This window comes from Anopheles ziemanni, chromosome 3 (genome assembly GCF_943734765.1).
Source record: "Anopheles ziemanni chromosome 3, idAnoZiCoDA_A2_x.2, whole genome shotgun sequence".
Lineage (NCBI taxonomy): Eukaryota > Metazoa > Arthropoda > Insecta > Diptera > Culicidae > Anopheles > Anopheles ziemanni.
In genome coordinates, this window is record NC_080706.1 from 37,876,395 (window position 1) to 37,896,412 (window position 20,018).

The following is a 20,018-nucleotide window of genomic DNA, read 5'->3' on the forward strand; positions in this document are numbered from 1 at the left end:
ATTTTTATTTGATATTTGTTTACATCCAGTAGTCTGTGGTGCGTGTCAGGAGACAGCGTTGACAGCACACCAAAATGATATGATCGGATGCAAACTGAAACGGGTCCATTACATCTATAGATGTACCCGGCCGTCAGAGTGTTAATATACTTTTACATGCTAAGTAACTTTGTAAACTATACCACACATGATGGACAGCATGGGGTCCGCGACAGCCGAGCGGTAGCGCCGGTTAGAAAATCGGTTTATGAGCGCCGAGGCTCACCACCTCGACGGCGTGGGTTCGAATCCCAACCGAAACCGGACCCTCCCCTGTGCGAGAGGACTGACGTGCACATAGGCTAAAAGTCTCTAAACCCCTAACGGGCAGGCATGACCAACAAGGTCGTTTACGCCAAGTAGAAGAAGAAGACTACGGTTCAAATACTCGTAGGTTGAATTTAAGGAATTAATGTAAAACCAATTGCATACGTTTAGGTATATCGTCGCACAAGAGGTGTAGCCACGACCGAAAAAACGAAGCCCGGGGCATCATCTACTCTTTTACCAAGAAAAATTTTAAAAATTGGTTTTGAGAAATGTTAAACCAAAAGACCGGACTCTGAATCTCTGTGCAGGGGCCGCATTTTCTCTTTTACCTAAAAATACAAAATAAAATATTTTCACCTCCGAATTTGACTTGTCTGCTCGAAGAATAAGCACTAAAATCGTCAAAAATGTTGCTGTCAGAAGCGAAAACCTGAAGTGAGACCAGTTCGTGTCTCGGCTGAAGCGATTATCCGAGACAATTCCAAACTATTTTTTCATACAAGTTTTATACCACTTTTTTATACAAATTTTACGTACAAGACCCACACACAAGCTTTGTGTACAAGTTTTTAATCCACTGTAGCATGCAAAAATTGCATGGAAAACTTATATGATAACTTGTACTCAAGTGTCTCGGATAACCCCTAGTCACAGCTTTACGCAAGGACTTGCGTTTGCGTTTTTTCCCCATGGGAGAGATAGAGGCTGTCACCGATTGACGCAAGCCCTTGCATTTTCTGTACTAAAAATCAAACGAGTTTGATTCTTGCCGCAGAATCTTGCGTTTTTATATGTCAATAGTAAATATTGTTCCTAGTAGATTTTAATGAGATTGTATACTCAGATAAGTGACCAGGGGTATAGCCGGTTCATCGGAGACACAAACCGGTTTTTATCGATTAGGTGGGTGTCTCGATGTTTCAATTATTGTGCCATGAGCGACGGATTTAACACGTTGACTGCCAAACGTTTTTAGTACACTTTTTTAGTACAATCTTTTTTGATTAAATTTGCTTAAAACATTTATTAAACCAACGATTTTTGAAGGCTAAGCAAAAACTTAGATTCCCAAGGAATTGATATTAAATATTACTAGAATTTTTATGTTGCATTTTCAATTATTTGTGGGTCACAAATTTTTTAGAACTGATTTCTGCTGTCACCCACTTTTGGGTGACATGGCAATCAACGTGTTAACACGTTCCGTACCGCGTCACTCAAATATGGGTGACAGCAGTTCTAGTACTAAAAAGTTTTTGACCCATAAATAAATGAAAATGCAACATAAAAATTATTGTACTATTTTACATAAATTTTTTGGGAAGCTAAGTTTTTGCTTGGCCTTCGGAAACAATCGGTTTGCAAATAAAAATAAAAACAAATATTATAAACAAATTGCAATTAAAAAATGTTTACTAAAAATTGTGCTAAAACGCTTGGTACGCAACGTGTTAACACGTTGACTGCAAGCGTTTTTAGCACACTTTTTTAGAACAATCTTTTTTAATAAAATTTGCTTAAAACATTTATTAAACCAACGATTTTTGAAGGCTAAGCAAAAACTTAGCTTCTCAAAGAATTGACATAAAATATTACTATAATTTTGATGTTGCATTTTCATTTGTTTATGAATAAAACACTTTTTTGAACTTTTTAGAACTATCACCCACTTTTGGGTGATATGGCAGTCAACGTGTTAATGTAGTTTATCTTACCTAAATAACTCGTTTCAGATAATTTAAAGATGGTTTGCTTACCAACGTCTCAAATCTTTTAGGATAAAATGCAATATTTTCGGAGTATTTTCTAATAACTAAAAGCTGTTTTGTTTATCTAACCGCAAGTCTACACGGCGCTGCGGCTTTCCCGTGACCTGGGTTTCTACGACAATTTGTGCTCATCGGCATAATAATAAAGTTATTGAATTTGAAAAATTATTGGCCCCATGCTTTATAAAAATTTATACTAAAGGTGTGAAATCCAACTACCAAATGTTTTAACCGTTGTTCAGTATTTATTGCTTTTTGACTTAAACAGTACGTACAAATTACATATCGCTACCGCATATTTTTCTATAATTTAAATGTTTTGCTTTCTGTACTAACCTACCCCCTGTTTCTTCAGATTTTCTTTTGATTAATTTCACACGCTAGGATGTGATTTGCTGTTAAAAATAAACTATAAATACAATTTTGTTGGTCAACTATAAAAGAAACACTTATTCTTCGTGTTGTGGCATTCATTTATGAACAAAACAGAAACTATAGATAAGCATTGATCAAGATGCCAGACATGCCGGGCATCAACATTAAGCATTGTCCATTAAGTCACAATCTGGCATCAGCTGCTTCTCGTCGAAGATCGGCTGTAGTGTGCTTTTGTAGTATTGGTCAAGAAAATTATCTTATCTTAACAAATATGTATATATAAATAAGGCCAGTGATAGTTGTTCAATTGTCTCGCTCAGCTACGTAAACTTACAAACAAAAAAATTATAAACAAAATCATTACATACATCATCTTGCAGGCATATTAATCAGACTGCGTTCTGCTGCGTACTACGGTAAGATCAAAACGTAAAGTAAGGAATTCAGCACCATCGTCATGCGTTCGTCCACCGTTCGGACAAATGTCTGCCCGGAGGATCCGGATTAGCTCCACTGTTTCGGAACCCAAATTATGACATATAAATTAAATTAAATTAAAAAAGTTCTCGCTCTTAGCTAGAGGCATATTTATGCTTTAATTTATGCGAATGTCTTCTATTGCGTTTGGCGTGTATGTGTATGTTAGGATTTTAAAAACAAATAAAATTCGAAATGTTCTCGTTTGCTCGCGTGCACTTTCTTTAGAAGAAAGCGAATCGGAATAGTAATATTAAAATATTTTATTAGCTCGCCTAAAGTTCATTATCAATCGTGTTTTTTTTTTCGTTTTTCGTATACCAATTTATATTTTTAGTCGTTTTTGTTTTCGTTATTCCAAACAATTTTTAACGGCAAACACACATAAACGCCCGAACTGACAAACCTCAATCCGTTAAATGCACGCATGTAATCAAAGTAGGCACAGCAGAAGTCCTCGACATTTCGACGGCGGACGAAGTCAAATCAACGTAACAATCCGGGAATGAAGCTCGCAGGCTCACAGATCGGTGATGATGTCCATCGATTCGGCGATGGACCGATTGCTGTGAACCGAGCTCGACCGCGTGCTGACACTCTCCATCGGAGCACCTACCGTCGGAAGGCCAACGCTGGCGAGCGCCGTATTGGCCGTGTCGGCCATCACCTGCAGCTGGCGCTTCTGCAGATCGCTGTGCAAGCGTGTCAGCGTGTCCCGGATGTCCGGGGTGGTCGCTTGTGCGCGGGCCAGGGCGGCGGACGCGTCACGCAGCGCCTCCGCATAGTTGCCGTACTCCATCAGGGCCTTCGCCCGCGCGTAGTAGCCATCGTAGGCGTTCGGTTTAATCTCGATCGCTTGCCGCGCAAGATCGATCGCCTCTGCTACATCCTGAGGAGATATTGGATGGAGACGGTGTGAGTAAGAGTTAGTTGGCCTTCGGGGGAAAGTGGTCACCGCTAAACTTACATTCATTTTTCGCTTGCAGCGAGACAGATTGAGCAAGAAATTAAACCGCAACTGCTGGAACGTCGCCGTATTGGCGGACGAGTTGTTGTTGTTGCCGTCCGGTCCGGTAAGTAGCGGGCCACCGGTCAACGGGTCGGTCGGTAGTACTGCGCCGCTGGCGATCCCGTCACCCGAACCCGGCACCGTCGGGATTTTCTTCAGTGCGTACTGATACCGATGGGACGCCTCCTGGAGACGGTTCTTCCGGTACAGTGTGTTGCCGTCCTCGAGTAGTTTATTGAGCAAGATCAACCTGTGGAAAAGAGAAGGAAAGCATGAAACGAATGGTACAAGCTTCAACCCTTTCGTCAGCCACTTACATTATTTCCGGCTTCCCGTTCGCCATGGCCCAGGTGGCCGGGCCCAGTTTGGCGCCGCGCTTCAGGAACACCTGTACGACCTGCACGTTCCGGCAGGCGATGGCACGATCGAGCGGGCGCATTCCGTTGATGTCGACGTGCTCGATCTGGGCGCCGTGATCGAGCAGCATCTGGACGAGCGAGGCGGAACCCTGGTAAGCGGCCAGGTCGAGCGGTGTTCGGCCGGTTCCGTCCGCATGCTGCTTGTCGGCGCCGCGCTCCAGAAGACACTTAGCCGCCTGCTGTTTCCCGCGAAGGCATGCCCAGCTAAGCGCCGTCAGGCCGTCCTTGTCCTGTGCCGTCAAGGAAGCTCCTGCAAAAATAAAATAAAATAATTTAGATTACTTTTTGCTAACGATTAGACCAAATACACCTATTTTTTTTATTCTATTCGTTGAAGGTAATAACGACTTATAGCCATTAACGTTTTTTCACTTTTTATCTTTTTGATACACTCGTTCCAAAAACAGTTATTTTAAGACGAACACTTTGTGGAGGGTTTAGTTAAATTAATTTTCAAACTTAATACTTTCAAAAGTAGCATGCAAAAATATTAAATGGTTCGAAATGGTGTTTTAAAATAGCTATACCAAAAATTTAAAAATTACAGTATAAAGATAGAATATTTTTAGCAAGGAGCAAAATTTCGGTGATGATTTTTACTAAAAAAAAAAACAGGCCTCATTACTCCATCAGAATTTTACTATTTAAAAAATACGATTAAATTATGGTTATATTGAAATCAATCCAATCTATTCATAAAAATCAGCCACTAAAAATCCCGAGGAATCTTTCCAAAGTCCGTGATCTTTCTAAAGTTGAATGAATATGATGATTCGAATCTTGAAAAGATAATAAAAATGTATTGTTCTACGCTTCTAATACACTTCGTTGGAATTTAACCCTCTCACAGTCAGGCAAAGTCGAGAAAATGGCTCAAAAAAATGTCACACTGGTTTTTCACATGTTTGTATATTTTTTGGTTTGATTTTGGTTTTGGAAAAATTTTCCTAAAAAAATTAGGATTTCATTAATAAAATGATGGTCAGTTTTTTTATGCGTTATTTGTGATTGTGATCTGCAATAGTTTACCAATAATAAGCAATTGCATCGGTTAGCGTCAGATAAGTGAATAAAATTGTACAAACACGTAAGCGTAATGGACAAACAGTCGCTCAAATGCTTTCGGCTGAACATTTTTAGCACGAATGTTCCTTGCGTCGTTAGATTCTCATTGGTAAAATACAACTGATGAATCCAACTTGAATAAAACTGCATAATTCTGTACTTCTGTACTATAAAATATTTTTGAGTAGAAGAATTCAACCACCAACACCGAAACGTACCTCGACTGAGCAGCAGCTCGATAATGCCGACGTGTCCCTCCTCGGCGGCGATCATGAGGGCCGTCTTGCCGTTCGCTTCCGTCTGCTCGCAGTCTGTCTGATGCTGCAGCAGCCGCTCCACGATCGCCCAGTGGCCCTCCTTCACCGCGATCAGCAGCGGGGCCATCTCCTTGCGGTTGCGCACCTCCGCCGTGGCACCCCGGCTCAGTAGTATCGTGACGGTTTCGGTGTGCCCGTTGGCACAGGCCGTCGTCAGCGCCGTCTCGCCCGTGATCACATCCAGCCGGTTCACCTGCACCTCGCCCATATCGAGGAAGTCCTCCACGATCTCCGTGTTGCCCTGGCCGGCAGCGGCAATTAGCGACTGCTGGGCGGCCTGCTCGAGCGTCACGTCCGCCGTGCTGCCCGGCCGCGGAATCCAATCACACGCAACCAGATACTTCACCACCTTCAGCCGTCCGGCGACGGCCGCATGCACCAGCGCGCACCGCTGTGAGGTGTCCGTCTGACCGAGGACGCTACCCGCCGCTACCAGCTGACGTACCACGTCGCAGTGGCCCTTGGAGGCTGCCAGGATGAGCGGTGTGCAGCCCTGGCTGTTCGGTTGCTCCACGTTCGCGCCGAACTCGAGCAGCAGGTTCACCATCGGCAGGATTCCCTCGTGGGCCGCGATGCATAGAACCGGCGCACTGCCGAGGAAGGGGGTCACGTGGTCGGGCGTCGCACCGGCCAGCAGCAGCAAGCGGGACACCTTTATGTTCGGGCTGTACACGTTGCGCAGGGTGGAAAGGGCCGACGAGACGCAGCCCGTCACCGAGGCGACCCAGTACGCCTGCAGATCCCGCGGCGACTGGCTGGACGGGGCGTTCCGGTAGAGGTGCGCCTTGAGGATGTGGTGCCCGAGCTCGAGCGCCTGGTCCGGATCGAGCGGAGCCTGGAGGCGCGACAGCCGCAACGCGATACCGGCGTGCCCGTTGCGCAGATCGCACAGGAACTTGGTGCTCTCGCCGTCCTCGCGCCTGATGAGCCACTCCCTGAACGACGGGTGGAAAAACATGTACGTGTTGTCGAGGCGCTTCACCAGGAACCCGGTCAGCGTTTTGAACCGGCACAGGAACTCATCCCAATCGATCATGGCCGTCGGCGCGTCCCCTTCGGCGTCCGCTCCTTCCGGCGCTTCGCTCGCGATCAGCGCATTCAGCGAGTAGAAGATCTCGGTCAGCGTGAGCGGGTAGAGCGCGGCCAGGCAGACGGCCAGGATGTTCGAGATCCGATCGTACGCGGTCGCCGTCGGGAAGCGGAGGTTGAAGTTGAGCAGAAAGATCTGGGCGAGCGACACCGGCAGCACCTTGAAGCTGCTCGACTTGATCACCAGGTTGCCGCGCTCGATCAGGTCGAGCGACAGCTTCGCGAACAGGAACGACCCCTTGGTCAGCCCGAGCAGGTGCTGGGCGAACTTGAAGTGGGCGCTCGTGTTGACGATCTCCTTCCCGCCGGCCACGTTGTGCTGGATGCTCTGGCTCTGGTTGATGCGGAATGTGATGTACTCGAGGATGTCCTTCTGCAGCGACTCGTTCGTCGTCCAGCTGTCCAGGCTCATCTTCGTGTACGGCAGACCCTTGGTGAACTCGAGCATCTGCGTGCGGATGGTGGCGACCACCTTCAGCCAGGACGGGAAGTGCTCGGTCATGCGCTGCAGGAAGGACGCGATCGTGTCGCCGTGGTCGGGCCGATGGTACTCCGCCTCGCACAGCGCGTCCACCAGGATGACGCAGTTCTTCGGCGGGATCTTGCCGACGCGCCGCAGCGTCGCCAGCGGCTCCAGGATGCCCATCACCATCGCCCGCTCCGGATCGGCGATGCACTCCTTCACGCTGAGTGCGTGCTGGAGGGCGTGCTCGCCTAGCAGGAACTCGTGGTAGCCGGCCAACTGCGGAGCCTGGCAGAGCTGCGCGGCCAGCGAGTGCACGAAGTCCGGTATGAGGCAGGTCGCGTTATTGTCCGCCTGGCAGAAGTGGTACGCCACGACGTGCGACGCCAGGTTCCGGAGCCGATCGTGCGCCACATTGATCTGGCAGTAGATGCCGTCGTTCTCCTGGATCGGCATCTCCTTGCGCCGCCCGAAGCACGAGTACTCGACCAACTGTAGCAGGAGCGCCGTCTTGCCGGTGCCGAGGTTCCCGCTCAGCAGCACGCCGGGCGAATCGGTCGACTGGATCGCGGTGGCCAGCTCGCGCACCAACCAGTGCCGGCCGACAAACAGCGGGTCCGGTTCTTGCGTCGGCACCTCGAAGAACAGTGGCTTCAGCGTGAGCTGGTGCTGCCGGTACTGGGCGAACCGGATCTTCGGATCGATCGGTCCCTTAATCTGGCCGGAGCGTGCCGAACGGCGCACGGTCGTGCGGCGACTCTTGAACGCCATCAGCTCATCAGCCACGTTGCTTCCGCTTTGTGATGCTGCAATACACCAAACACCACAACATAAGTAAGTGATCATTCATCGAAAAGCGCCTGTGTCCACCAATTACTTACTGGTAACCGAATGTCGCCGGCTGACGGGGCTCGAGGACGCGTTACTCTGCTCGGAGATCGACACGGACATCATCGAGCCGATCGACTCGCAGCCCGTATGGTAGTGGTTCGGTTCCTGCAGCTGCAGCACCCGCGAAACGTCCGCCTCCGAGGACCCGGTCAGCGTCGACACGGGGCTGGTGTTGGCCGAGGTGAGCGAGCTGCAGGATTGGTTCGGGCCGCGCAGGTTGCGGCGCGCGTTCGTCTCGAGGAAGAACCCGAGCCGCACCTGCAGCTCGTCCTGCGACGACTTCGACTTGCCGTTCAGCATCAGCGGCTTCACGTTGCCACCTTCGTCGTCTGTTGGTGTTTTTTTTTTCGATGGGAGGAAAAGACAATAAAATTCTCGATTTAGTACAATGTTTTTTACGGAAAAAAGTTCCACATGCTTGGAAGAACCGGCAAATCAATGGAGGCAACACGAAATAATAAAAGAAAACAACTATGGTGTTAATAGATGGAAAAATAAAACACAAATTTCAATAGATTCGAAAACGACACAAGGTAAAATTCATGCAGAAAAACACTTATCTTGACAAAAACACGAACTCATTCATGCTGTACGACAGGGGTCGGCAAAGTCCGGTGCGTCAACTGATGTTATCCGGCTCGTAAAAAAATGTTAGTGCTTTATACAAAAAAGCCATCTAAATTTTTATCGGATTTGTTCACGTTTTCTTACCGAACATGAAGGTTAGAATTATTGAACGAGGTGTTCCTTATATATTTTGAAAAAAAAAAAATCAAAATTCAACCAAAATATGTAAGTATGAAAATGTTAAAAAAAGTTCAACCATAAAATTTCAAGTATTTTATCTTTTGCCAATTTTTATGTAACTTTAATCTTTAGAAAGTTGATACTCCATTCAAAAGGATACTACGCGCTTACGTTTCCTTTAAATCATCTGGCCCTTTTTAAAAAATGTATGCCGACCCCTGCTGTAAGATGTTAAAACACTTTCAAACTCCTTTTAATGGTCGCTTCGGTTTAACAAAAAGGCGTTACGTTTTCGATGATTGCCCGAAAAGTGGAAACTGCATTGAACAAAAGATTAGAGAAAAAAAAAATGTTTCAACAGAGCACATTGAGTCGTTAAATAAAAATGACGACTCTCCACTGCAGCACGAGAAGAATGGTTTCGAGAACCGTTTGCCCTAATGAACGAATTGGTTAATTATCTCAACGAAAAGTTTGTTTCGCCTCATCAATAGGAATTAGCGTGTAACGTATACTGTGGCATCGTTCCAGGCGATAAAGCTAAAAGCTGTTTTTTCCCGCTGCCAGACGATCGTATCGGTTTCGGCATTTTAAAGCCGAGTCCAGAGTGGAGTGTCTGAGATTTTATTTTAAAACGATTCGGGCTCGGGAAGTGTTATAATCTAAACGATCGTTCGAACACGATCAATGAATACGATAGGAGGTGAGCAAAGGAACCGATGTAGGGTTGAGTGTAGATTTGAAGCATTTTCTTCAGAGCATTTCTGTTTTTAGAAGGACGATTTAGAGTCTTAAATTTTGTATCGATTTAAACTTATAAAAAAGCAGAGATTATGAAGCGTTATTTAATCAAACCGACAGGCTCTTCACTAATGCAAAATTATGGCCTCATGGCACACCGAAAAAATTGAAACCTTGCTAATTCTTTAATTGAGCAAGTATCTCTGAGCCAAAACTAATTGACCATCACGAAGCTTACCGAACGGGCAGTCCATTGAATTATTCCAATAAATAACAAGCTATTAAAACGTTAGCAGAAAACACTCATTCTAGCAACAAAAAGTTTGAATTTTGAACACAACAAACACAACACAACCGTAGGTCATCTGTTAAGCAGGTTGATGAACCTTTTTTTTAAAGATATTTCCATAACGATCTGCTCCTCCGGATTGTGTTTCAATCCAGATAGAGACCATTGCTTTTTTCATCTGCCAAAGCAAAGCGCAGAACGGAGATCAAAACATTCATTATGGAAATGATATAAAACCCCACATTCCGATCCGAACATCCTCGGTCGGAATATGTCAAATTCTGGTGGCTCAGGTACGGTTATGGTTCTATAAATCAAATTCCGTCTCTGTGCGGTCACGGTTCAAGAAGATGTAAGAGGATTAGCCAAACAAGAAAAAAAAACGGTAAAAGAGTAAATGAGGCCCCGGGCTAGATTCTCCTCTTCCTACTGGTTCACATTTAGCGCCTGAAGCTATGCAAAGCGCGACACATGCATTCGTTTCGAATTTTTGAACGCTAACGGTTCGCTTTAAAGACCATAACGGTTTAAACTAATCACGCAGTGGAGGTTGAATGCGGGTTAATATACTTTTACATGTTAAGTTACTAGTAAGTAAACTATACCACACATGATGGACAGCATGAAACAATGAGTTTAGCCGAAGAAATGATTTGGAAACGGCGGCGCGCCCGCAGCGAGCGAAGCGAGCGGACTGCGCTAGGTCTACCGAAAAAGAGAGTTTGTTATAGTTTTGAGAAATAAGGGGGGCCCGTGGGCCCCCCTCATACCGCACCCATAGGTTGATTGCGTAGCCGAAATTAACGGTACACACTACGGTTCAAATACTCGTAGGTTGAATTTAACGAATTAATGTATCACCAATTGCATACATTCAGTTTAAACGTCCACAAGAGGTGTAGCCACGATCGAAAACATGGCGGCCGGGGCCTCATTTACTCTTTTACCAAAAAAACAATTAATTTATTCCCAAAACTAAAATACTTCAACGTTAGCGAATAAATGTCAGAGCATACAAATTAGCAAAAGAAAAACACCAATCAACAACAACAATATATACTGAAACTAGGTTTGTGTAACGGGAAGAGTAGATGAGTTAGACGATGCAAAGCAAAGCAGGACAAGGGAAAAGGAAAATGAAAACCTAAAAACGGATAAACTGAAGAGGCTTAGGAGCAAAACCAACCAAAATCAAAGATAACAACATAAGAATGGATCAGGAAACGAATGAAAAAAAAAAACAGTCACTCGCAATCACAACATTACAAAAACGAAAAGAAAAAAAAAACCCGGCAGGAAAACAACAACGAAAACACATCTCGCTCGCAAATCGCGCGCCGAAAGAGGAGCCCATGCCTGCTAATTGATTCAATCCCGCGCTGACCGTCGTCGCCTGCGCCGACCAGAGGGATTTAATTTTGCCGAAAACCATCGACGCGGACGATCCGAGACTGAGTCGATGAAATTTATGGCCATCATTAGCGTTCCGCTGGCGCTTGCTGATACCGGGCGGTGCCCCATGAGTGGACAGCAGATTGAACCCACCCCCACCGCCGCCCGGGCCACCACCACCAACACCCTGGGAGGATGCGATACCCTGGCCGGGGCCGGTTCGGGCCATCGAGCGGCTTAGTTTGCTGGCGGCGGCCGTCGTCGCTCGATGAAACGTTGCGGGATTTAGTAGCGACGCCAGACCTGTCGGACATTCGGTGTGGACGGGGATGCGTGTTCCCGGAAACGGGTTGCAGCACAAGTGACGACGCGGAGGATGCGTTTTTAGGTTTAATGAGTGATGAACGCGCGTGATTAGTGACGATGTTGATGAGCCGTTTTGAAGGACAACGATCGAGAGGAAGTAAACAGAGAGGTGGTGCGAAAGAAAGAAGAAAGAATGCCAAGGTTGAACGATACGGTAAAGAATATACGGGTATGTAATTTCACGCTGAGAACTATCGACATGCTCGAGGTGGTCGGATGGCTATAATTAATGCTTTCGAGGGGCTCTTGAGTTCTTTCCCTCGGACAGGAACGATCCCCGATGGCGGACACGGAATCCGCCGCCGATCGCTCGGGTGTCGAACCTTCTGGGAACGAATTGCGCTCCGTCCGGTGATTGCTCAATCACGAATCGCCTCCAATCGCTTGAACTTACCCGAGAGCGTGGAGTTGTCCGTGTTGCCGCCGTTGCCGTTGCGCCAGTAGCCGAACGGGCTGCGGAGATTCTTCGGGCTGAACAGCCGCCGGCGGTTCTGCGGTGGCGTCGCACAAGTGCTGGACGCCATGTCGCTGCTGCTGTTGAGCGCCGAGCGTTGCTGGAGCGTCGACTTCAGGCCGAACCCGCCGCCCGTCTGCTGGGATGGTGCGCTGGTGATACTGGCGTAGTGCGATTCCGCTTTTCCCGGGGGACACTTTGGCGGGCGGTCCTTCAGCTTGTAGCGCTCGGAGGAACCGAGCACGTCGGCAGGATTCTGCAAATGACAGCGATCGAGGTGGAATCGTGGTTAGAATAATGATATTTGACGAGCGGAACGATTGTCTCCATGGTTTTGTCGTAGTGAACACAACATCGATCTAAATTATGTAACCCAGTGTGCCTCAACTTTGTTTTCACGAACTTCGCAGACATAAGAACACTCAATGTATGAAAAAGGTTTGAAAAACTATGGTTTCGTGTTTGGATTTATTCATAGTTTTTCATTTTGTAGTAATCAATTTCGGTATCGATTTAGAAATGATTGTAGGAAAATACGTTTCATCTTATTTAAATCCCACATCATTTTAAATTGATCAGTAACTTGCCACGAACTTCTTTCTAAAGGGAAGTTCTATGTTTGATTATAAATTTTAATAGCACAGTTTTTGATCAAATAAACAAGCTGTAAACTAGTTCAAATGGAAAACAAATTCTAAAAAAAATGTTACAACATTATTTAGTCAATTTTTTTAACTCTATTATAATTCTTACGTCCAAACTTGATCAAAAACTCTAACTCTTCATTAACGGCGGGTTATATGATCTCTTTTCTTGCGCAAAAACGTTCTCATCCATAAATGCAGTTGTATCTTACACTGTGTTTTCCTACCGCTAGAAACTTTTTCGTTTGGTACGTAATGTTGAGACTCATGCGTGTGTTTTCAATAATAAGTCATTTATCTTGTAAAAACTATACGCTTTTAACACATTTGTCGATTGGTAGATGTGATAATACTACATCATGTGATAGAGTCCAAATATGAGCACTCTTCTAAACGATACGATCGCGGAATGATAACGTTTTTTTCATAAATGTATATGAAGCCATTTTAATATTTTATGAAGGTATTAGTTTTGATGTCATATTGAGTACAGATCTTTTATTTCGAGACTTCAGGACTGCACACAAATATATAAGAACGTGTCATTACTATCTGGTGCATTTTAATGAAATGTCAAACAGTCGTTAAATGTCACCCACAAAAATTCCAGCGGTCGGTCCTTTGAGAATCTCTGATTTAAGTAAAAATGGATGGATTTAGGTAAAAAAGGATATGATCATTTTATTCTTATCAAGTTCGTAAGGTTATTCTGGTAGGTTGATTTCTATTGACTGAAACATCGGATTTGTTATGTTAATTTATTTATCACAGAAAATCCCTCTTTAAATTGCACGTCTGAAGAGCTGCGACAAACAGCGTTTTCTGTGAAGCTTCAATCCTTAGCTCTAAATTATTACCCACCATTGGACACGGTTCGGGAAAACTTCCAACCGCTAATGGCTTAATATTATCGATGCAAGTCGGAAACTGTCGTAAAACATAATTATTCGCCCGCGAACGTTCGCGAGGGCTTAACCATTCCCTTGGCCAGTCGAGTGCAAGATGTCTCCCTCATATGCTGGCAAACGAAATGGTAGACAATTTTCACAAATCCTACACCATCCGCCAGCGGGCGTCAAATGCCCAAATGGTGCAGAACCATCTAATCGTCGCCAGTGAATTGCGAAGTGGCCTCCAGATTTCGTAACGTCGCTCGGCGAAACGATGGCAGGAGGAAAAACACGTTGGCGAGCATATGCTTGCAAACCAATCACCCACCGCCTTGGCCAGTGGGTCATTTGGGGTTTTTGTTTGTGGTTTTTATGTTTTTTGCAAAGCCTTTCATTCTTTTTCCCCTTGCCACACACAAGTGTAGGTTAGTCGGGGCCGGCAAACTGGCCAGCCGCAATTATCTAATGATCTTCGACAGCTAAAGAAACACGCAAGCCCACACCATGAGCGGGCGAACGGCGTTCCGATGATGGATCGTGGACCGGGATCGCTTCGAAGACTGGGCCAGCCGACGTACAGTGATCCTTCCGTTGGGGGAAGCAACGCAACGAAAGAAAATCCGAAGAAACATGCATGCAGTGATTCATCAATTGCGGTCACAAGGAATCATTGCACGGATTTGCAGACTTTCATCATTCACAAAGAAATGAAATAAATTGAACTTAGTGGCCGTTTTGATAGAAATCTGGAAAAAATATTCTTATATTGGTGTATGTTGTTATTCATTATAATTATTTTACATTTATTTTATATTGTATTCTTCGCTTGATCTTTTGGTCAACTCATAAGAATGAAAAAAGCTTCTTATTCATTTAAAACCAAATAACATTCATTTGCAAATCGAAAAAAATAAAATCTTTTCTCAACAGTTAGGTTGACACAGTATTTGAAAACAAGATAGAAAGAAAACTATTCCAAATTAAACTTATTCAAACGATTTGGTTTTTTGAATAATATAATTTTTGACAAACTGAAGTTTTCAACTTATATATCTTTTTAAATTCCTTTCAATTTAGCTAACGTTTGGAAAGCTTTACACATCTAAAAATAAATTTTTGAATAGTGAAACTATAAAATCATTAAAAACATGGACATGAAAACTGTCTACAATACAGAAATGTTGAGAGGAGTTAGAAAAGTACAAGGTAGGTACTTTAATATTGAATTTATTTGAGGTCAAAAAATGGTCTACGAATGTAGGTCTTATCTTTCTGGAGTGTAACAATAGAACGCTACAATTTTCATAATTGAGCTTGAACCACAAATTTGATGTAACGGTAATTCTGAGAAGTGTTTTTTTTAACTATCCAAAAGAGAAACCCACATTGACACACAACAAACTAAACAAACTTTTCGTGAAACGATTTGTTTGCTCCTGATGAAAGCGAGATAATGTTGGCAAATTATGAAAGTGCATGTAGACCATCGATTCGTACAGCCCGTGGATAATTCGTGCTACCAAATTACGCGCCTCGCCCAGGTGACAAAAAAATGGGTAAGTAAATTAAACAAAAATACACCAAGCCCTTTTCGGCCAACACACCCCAAACCGGCGGGCCGTAAACCAACAAACTTACCGCCGCCAATTGTTAACGATCGCCTCAAGTGCACCAATTTCGGAAAATTATGATTGCCACCGCCACAAGGAAGCATCGCCGCCACGATGTCGATGGAAACGATTAACGGTTTTTTTTTCTTTACGACGGAGATGTTTCCACCGAGAAAGTGGTGGCGAAGAAATTGGGCTCCATTTATTGGACCGTTTTTCGCCACCGGACGCCCGGGTGTCATAGTCGCGCATAATGACGCCGCCGGAAAAATGATGAAGTGCAGCTAGCGCAAGGACTTGGCGTTGGTTCCGTTCTTCCGGAGCGAAAATGGCCCTCGCCAGAAAGTGGCGCATAGAAAAGAAAACTCAGACAAGCTGGAACGCAAAAGGTTGCTACCGGCAAAGACTCTTTCGGTTTGGCCAGAGACAATTAAAACCGTCCACATTGAGCGGTGCTGGGTGTCGGGGGAATGCATCGGGGCGGTGTGTCCAATTATAGATCTCCATCTTCGAAAGGGTCCACAGGTTCACCTACTTACTCTGCGCGCTCTGGCCCGTCCGAAAGCGACGTCGACGGCGACGAGGTAATTGAGGTTGAGGAACAGCGAAAGGGCCAGCTAAACCCGGCCAAGAAGTAAACTCCAAAGCGTTCGAACCAGCGAACTACTGCGCCATGTTTACGATTTGAGATGGCAAGAGAGAAGATGGAAAACAAAAAAAAAACCGTCTACCATCTTCCGAACCATATCGATACCGATCAGAAGAATCCTTGGAAGCGAAAAGACAAGTGCACCTTTAGGATCGAACGCAGGGGATGGGAAGGAGGAGGGACGTTACAAACTTTTTTTTTTCGTCTCCAGTTTCAGTTTCAACTTACAAAGACCAAAATGGACACCAAACGGAATGCCCGTTTAGCGCTCGAAGGCTCGAGGGCGTCCCATAAGTGGGCAACCATAATCACGGCAAAATGAGCCCAAACAAATCTTACTTTGGCCCAAAAACTGGCTCGCCAACCGCCAACGACAAGATAAACAACGGCAACGGGGGGGGGGGAACGGAACAAACAGAACCGGAACCCACACCGGACGACCAAAAATGGCCATTTACTACCTGAAGTGTGCAGGGCTCGCGAGCCGCTGGATAAGGAAAGTTAAAGGACAAGAAGAAGTTGCACTGAGCGAAAACGAAATAAAAACATGTGCCGAAGAAAAAACCCACAATTGAACGCCAAGATGGGCAAAAAGGAAAAAAAACTCAGGGAAACCCATTTTGGTCCTGGCGTGAGTGTGTCTGTTTGTCGTGCGTTGGAAGCACATACCGGTTGGGAGCATGGGCTTCATCCGGAAAAGGGTGGAATAAATTGATATCAAACCACGTACCATACTGCCTCTTCATTATCCGATCGGGCGAGTCGAAGATATGCAAGTCAAGACGAACAGCAGAGGGAACATGTCTGCGTGTTCGCTCCTTCTTCTCGCCGTTCCCTTGGCTTGTTGATCGATGATGATGAATCATCTCAGTCAACTCGGACCGGATCGAGCGGAGCAGAACAACTTGTCCGTAACTGTCGATCGGGCATCGGGATCACATCAGCTCTTCGACTGCTCTCGGGGCCAAAACACACACCGAGATCTGACCGGCAACATGTAGCGAGGACATGCGGACAGCTGCCCAATGGAGAGGCCGTTGCATCGATGCAGCTGCAATTAAACCGACGAGGTGCACCGTGCGGAAAGGCGATTGCAAAACGTTACACTTTGAGGGAAGGATGGTTTTTACTCGATACTCGACAAAAGCACATCGATCAACTCGGGATCGGGATCGTACCGTTCTCCGCGCGGTTTTGACAGTTGCGGTGCTTATGCAATGTGCCATCTTTTGCATTTTTATTTTTATTCTCCCCTCCGCTTTATTGCATAATATCATCGGGACGCCGGAGCATCGTGAGTAATGATCTTGATCGATCACGCGCGCGCTCGATAATGATTAGGAAGCGTTTCGAGCTAATGGTTCATTCTAAACGATCGTTTAACCATTTTCTGGCGGCGCTTCCTTGCATTTCCGTTTACGTTACAAATTGTCGTTATCTTATTTAATATTCGCTTATTGAAGGTGATTGCTTTGAACGATCTCACATCAATTCGGATCACGTTTAACAAGTTGATTGCCAAGCGTGTTTAGGTCACTCTTTTAGTACAGACTTTTTTTAATAAAATTTGTTTATAACAGTTGTTAAACCTACAGTTTTCAAAAGCCTAGCAATGACTTAGGTTCCCAAAGAATTAGTTTTTAATATTTCTATGATCGTTATGTTGCATTTTCGTTTATTTATGGGACAAAAACTTTTTAGAAGAAATGACAGCTGGCTATAAAAAATGATGGCGTTTTTACCTTTTAACACGTTGACTGCCAAGCATTTTTAGCACACTTTTTTAGTACAATATTTTTGCATTAAATTTGTTTATAATATTTATTAAACCAACGATTTTTGAAGACTAAGCAAAAACTTAGCTTCTCAAAGAATTGATATTAAATATTACTATAATTTTGATGTTGCATTTTCATTTATTTATGATTCAAAAACTTTTTAGAACTGATTTTTGCTGTCACCCACTTTTGGGTAACATGGCAGTCAACGTGTTAATAAAATTTGTTAAACCTACGGTTTACCGAAGGCCAAGCAAAGACTTAGCTTCCTAAAGAACTTGTTTTAATATTACTACAGTTTTTATGCTGCATTTTCATTTATTTATGGGCTGAAAACATTTTAGAACAAATGATAGCTGGCTATCAAAACTTATAGCCATGTAGTTTTTACGTTTTTGGGACACTCTTTTAATACAATCTTTTCTAATAAAATTTGTTTATAAAATTTGTAAAACCTACGGTTAGCGAAGGTAAGGCAAAGCTGCCTAAAGAACTTTATTTTTAATATTAATAATTTTTTGTTGCATTTTCATTTATTAATGGGTCAACAACGTTTTAATACTAATTGCTCCTGTCACCCCCTTTTGGGTGACGTAGCAGTCAACCAGTTAAACTTAGAATATCGTTCTTGCTGATCGTGGCCTAGATGAAGGAAATGCAACGATGGATAAGGCTTGCCGTTTACAACATACGTGCAATAATTTGTATGTAACCCCATTGCTCAACACTGTGCCAATGGAGCTCGTGCTCGATTGAATGTACTATCCATTAATCAGTGGACAATGTTACGGCAGCCAATGCTCGGAGGACGGTGCAAACCGATGGATTCCTCCGGTTGCCGGAACGTTTTTCAATTCGGCCTGCCGTCTGGCATCGCGCGAGCAGCACAAACATTTGGAGCAGAAACCGGAGCCCATCTCCTTCCATTAATCATCTCCCGTCAATATCCGGTTTGGGGCGATCGAGCTGGGTCGGTTCTATTTCGGAGTCGTGAAATGGCGCCATCGTGCTTCGCTGTACCGGTGCTTTCAGCTTTCGAGCGAAAACTTGCACGATCGCAATATGCGAGGGCCAGAACACACACGGTCTGTGAGGATGGGAGTTGGCGCAAGGGTTCTAGTGAATATTTCGCTCCAAACAGCCACACGTATCAGACGCGTGAACATGGAGCGCTGCACGTTGCGACCATTAATAAAAACCGGACCCCTCATTACGTATTCGATGACCACTTACGAATCAACATAAATTCATACCCGCCCGGAACGCCACCGAACATCGACGTTACGCCTCGGACCGTGCTGCACCGAACGTAGTCAAATCGATTGCACTGATTTCCATATTTTCCGTTTCCACCAGCACCCCGTCGGCTCTGTTGTGCAAGTGTGCCGGACCTCATCATGCAGTATGCGCGCATGCGAAAGGATTGCCTTTGCATAATTCCTACATTCTTCAACCGTTGGCGCAGGACATGCAGCTCTCGGCCGGCTTCTTACGATGGTTGAACCTCAGCATAACATTATGTACGCCACGGGCAGCCCGCATTGAATCCTCCCTCCCGTTGTGGACTCTCGTGGGGGGGTAGAACACCCGGGGGGCGGAGGACGACCATTGCCAACGGAAACCAACGGTGAAGAGCGCTCATTTTCAACACCTCTAAAAAAGGCTTCGTCGTGATTTGCTGATTGATGTAATGAATCATAATTTCCTCCTTCGCCGATGTTGCCACATGCGCGTGTCGGTGTAGGGCACACACACACACACGAGGTAGGGTCGAGAGGCTCAATCGGGGCGATATAATTATGAGACAAACAGCGTGCACCCTCTAATGTGCACCGTTGGCCTCCAATTTGTGCCCGGAGAAGGAGCACAGGCAGACACACGGTGGTAGACGCACCATAAACGGACACACACCACACACACACACCTTCTCCAGTATCCGTATGAGGTCCAACCTCGACGTACGACGTCTTGAGACGTCATGGAGCTGCTGTTGGTTGGAGTTGGAGTCAGTGCGCGCTAACTAACGAGGCTCGTCCATTACGCGAGCACACGACCAGGCCAAACTGCCGGTGGTTACGTTCGGGGGAGGGCCAGGTCAAAGCAGGCGGGCACAGATTGATGGTGACGGCCCTCGGAACGGCCATGTCCTGGCCTGGCCCGAGTCGCCCAGTCGGTAGCTGTTGGTCGATCGGACGACGGAGCTGTCGATTGGCTTGCTAACGACGATCGGTGAAGATTTTGCGCACCCGCACGATGCCATGAGGCCACATTC

The 20,018-nt window shown here is 45.4% G+C and overlaps 1 protein-coding gene across 1 annotated transcript in view; it reads right to left on the reverse strand.

Annotated features, from left to right (window-relative positions):
• Positions 1-3,453: 3,453 nt before the first annotated feature.
• LOC131288878 (protein TANC2) overlaps positions 3,454-20,018 on the reverse strand; it is a 120,053-nt gene continuing 103,488 nt past the window's right edge. The window contains exons 4-10 of the mRNA XM_058318056.1: positions 12,116-12,431; positions 11,320-11,658; positions 8,177-8,515; positions 5,645-8,101; positions 4,260-4,611; positions 3,901-4,192; positions 3,454-3,822 (exon numbers count right to left, since the gene is read on the reverse strand). Coding sequence (XP_058174039.1) covers positions 3,454-3,822; positions 3,901-4,192; positions 4,260-4,611; positions 5,645-8,101; positions 8,177-8,515; positions 11,320-11,658; positions 12,116-12,431 — 4,464 coding nt within the window. The remainder of the gene's footprint in view (positions 3,823-3,900; positions 4,193-4,259; positions 4,612-5,644; positions 8,102-8,176; positions 8,516-11,319; positions 11,659-12,115; positions 12,432-20,018) is intronic.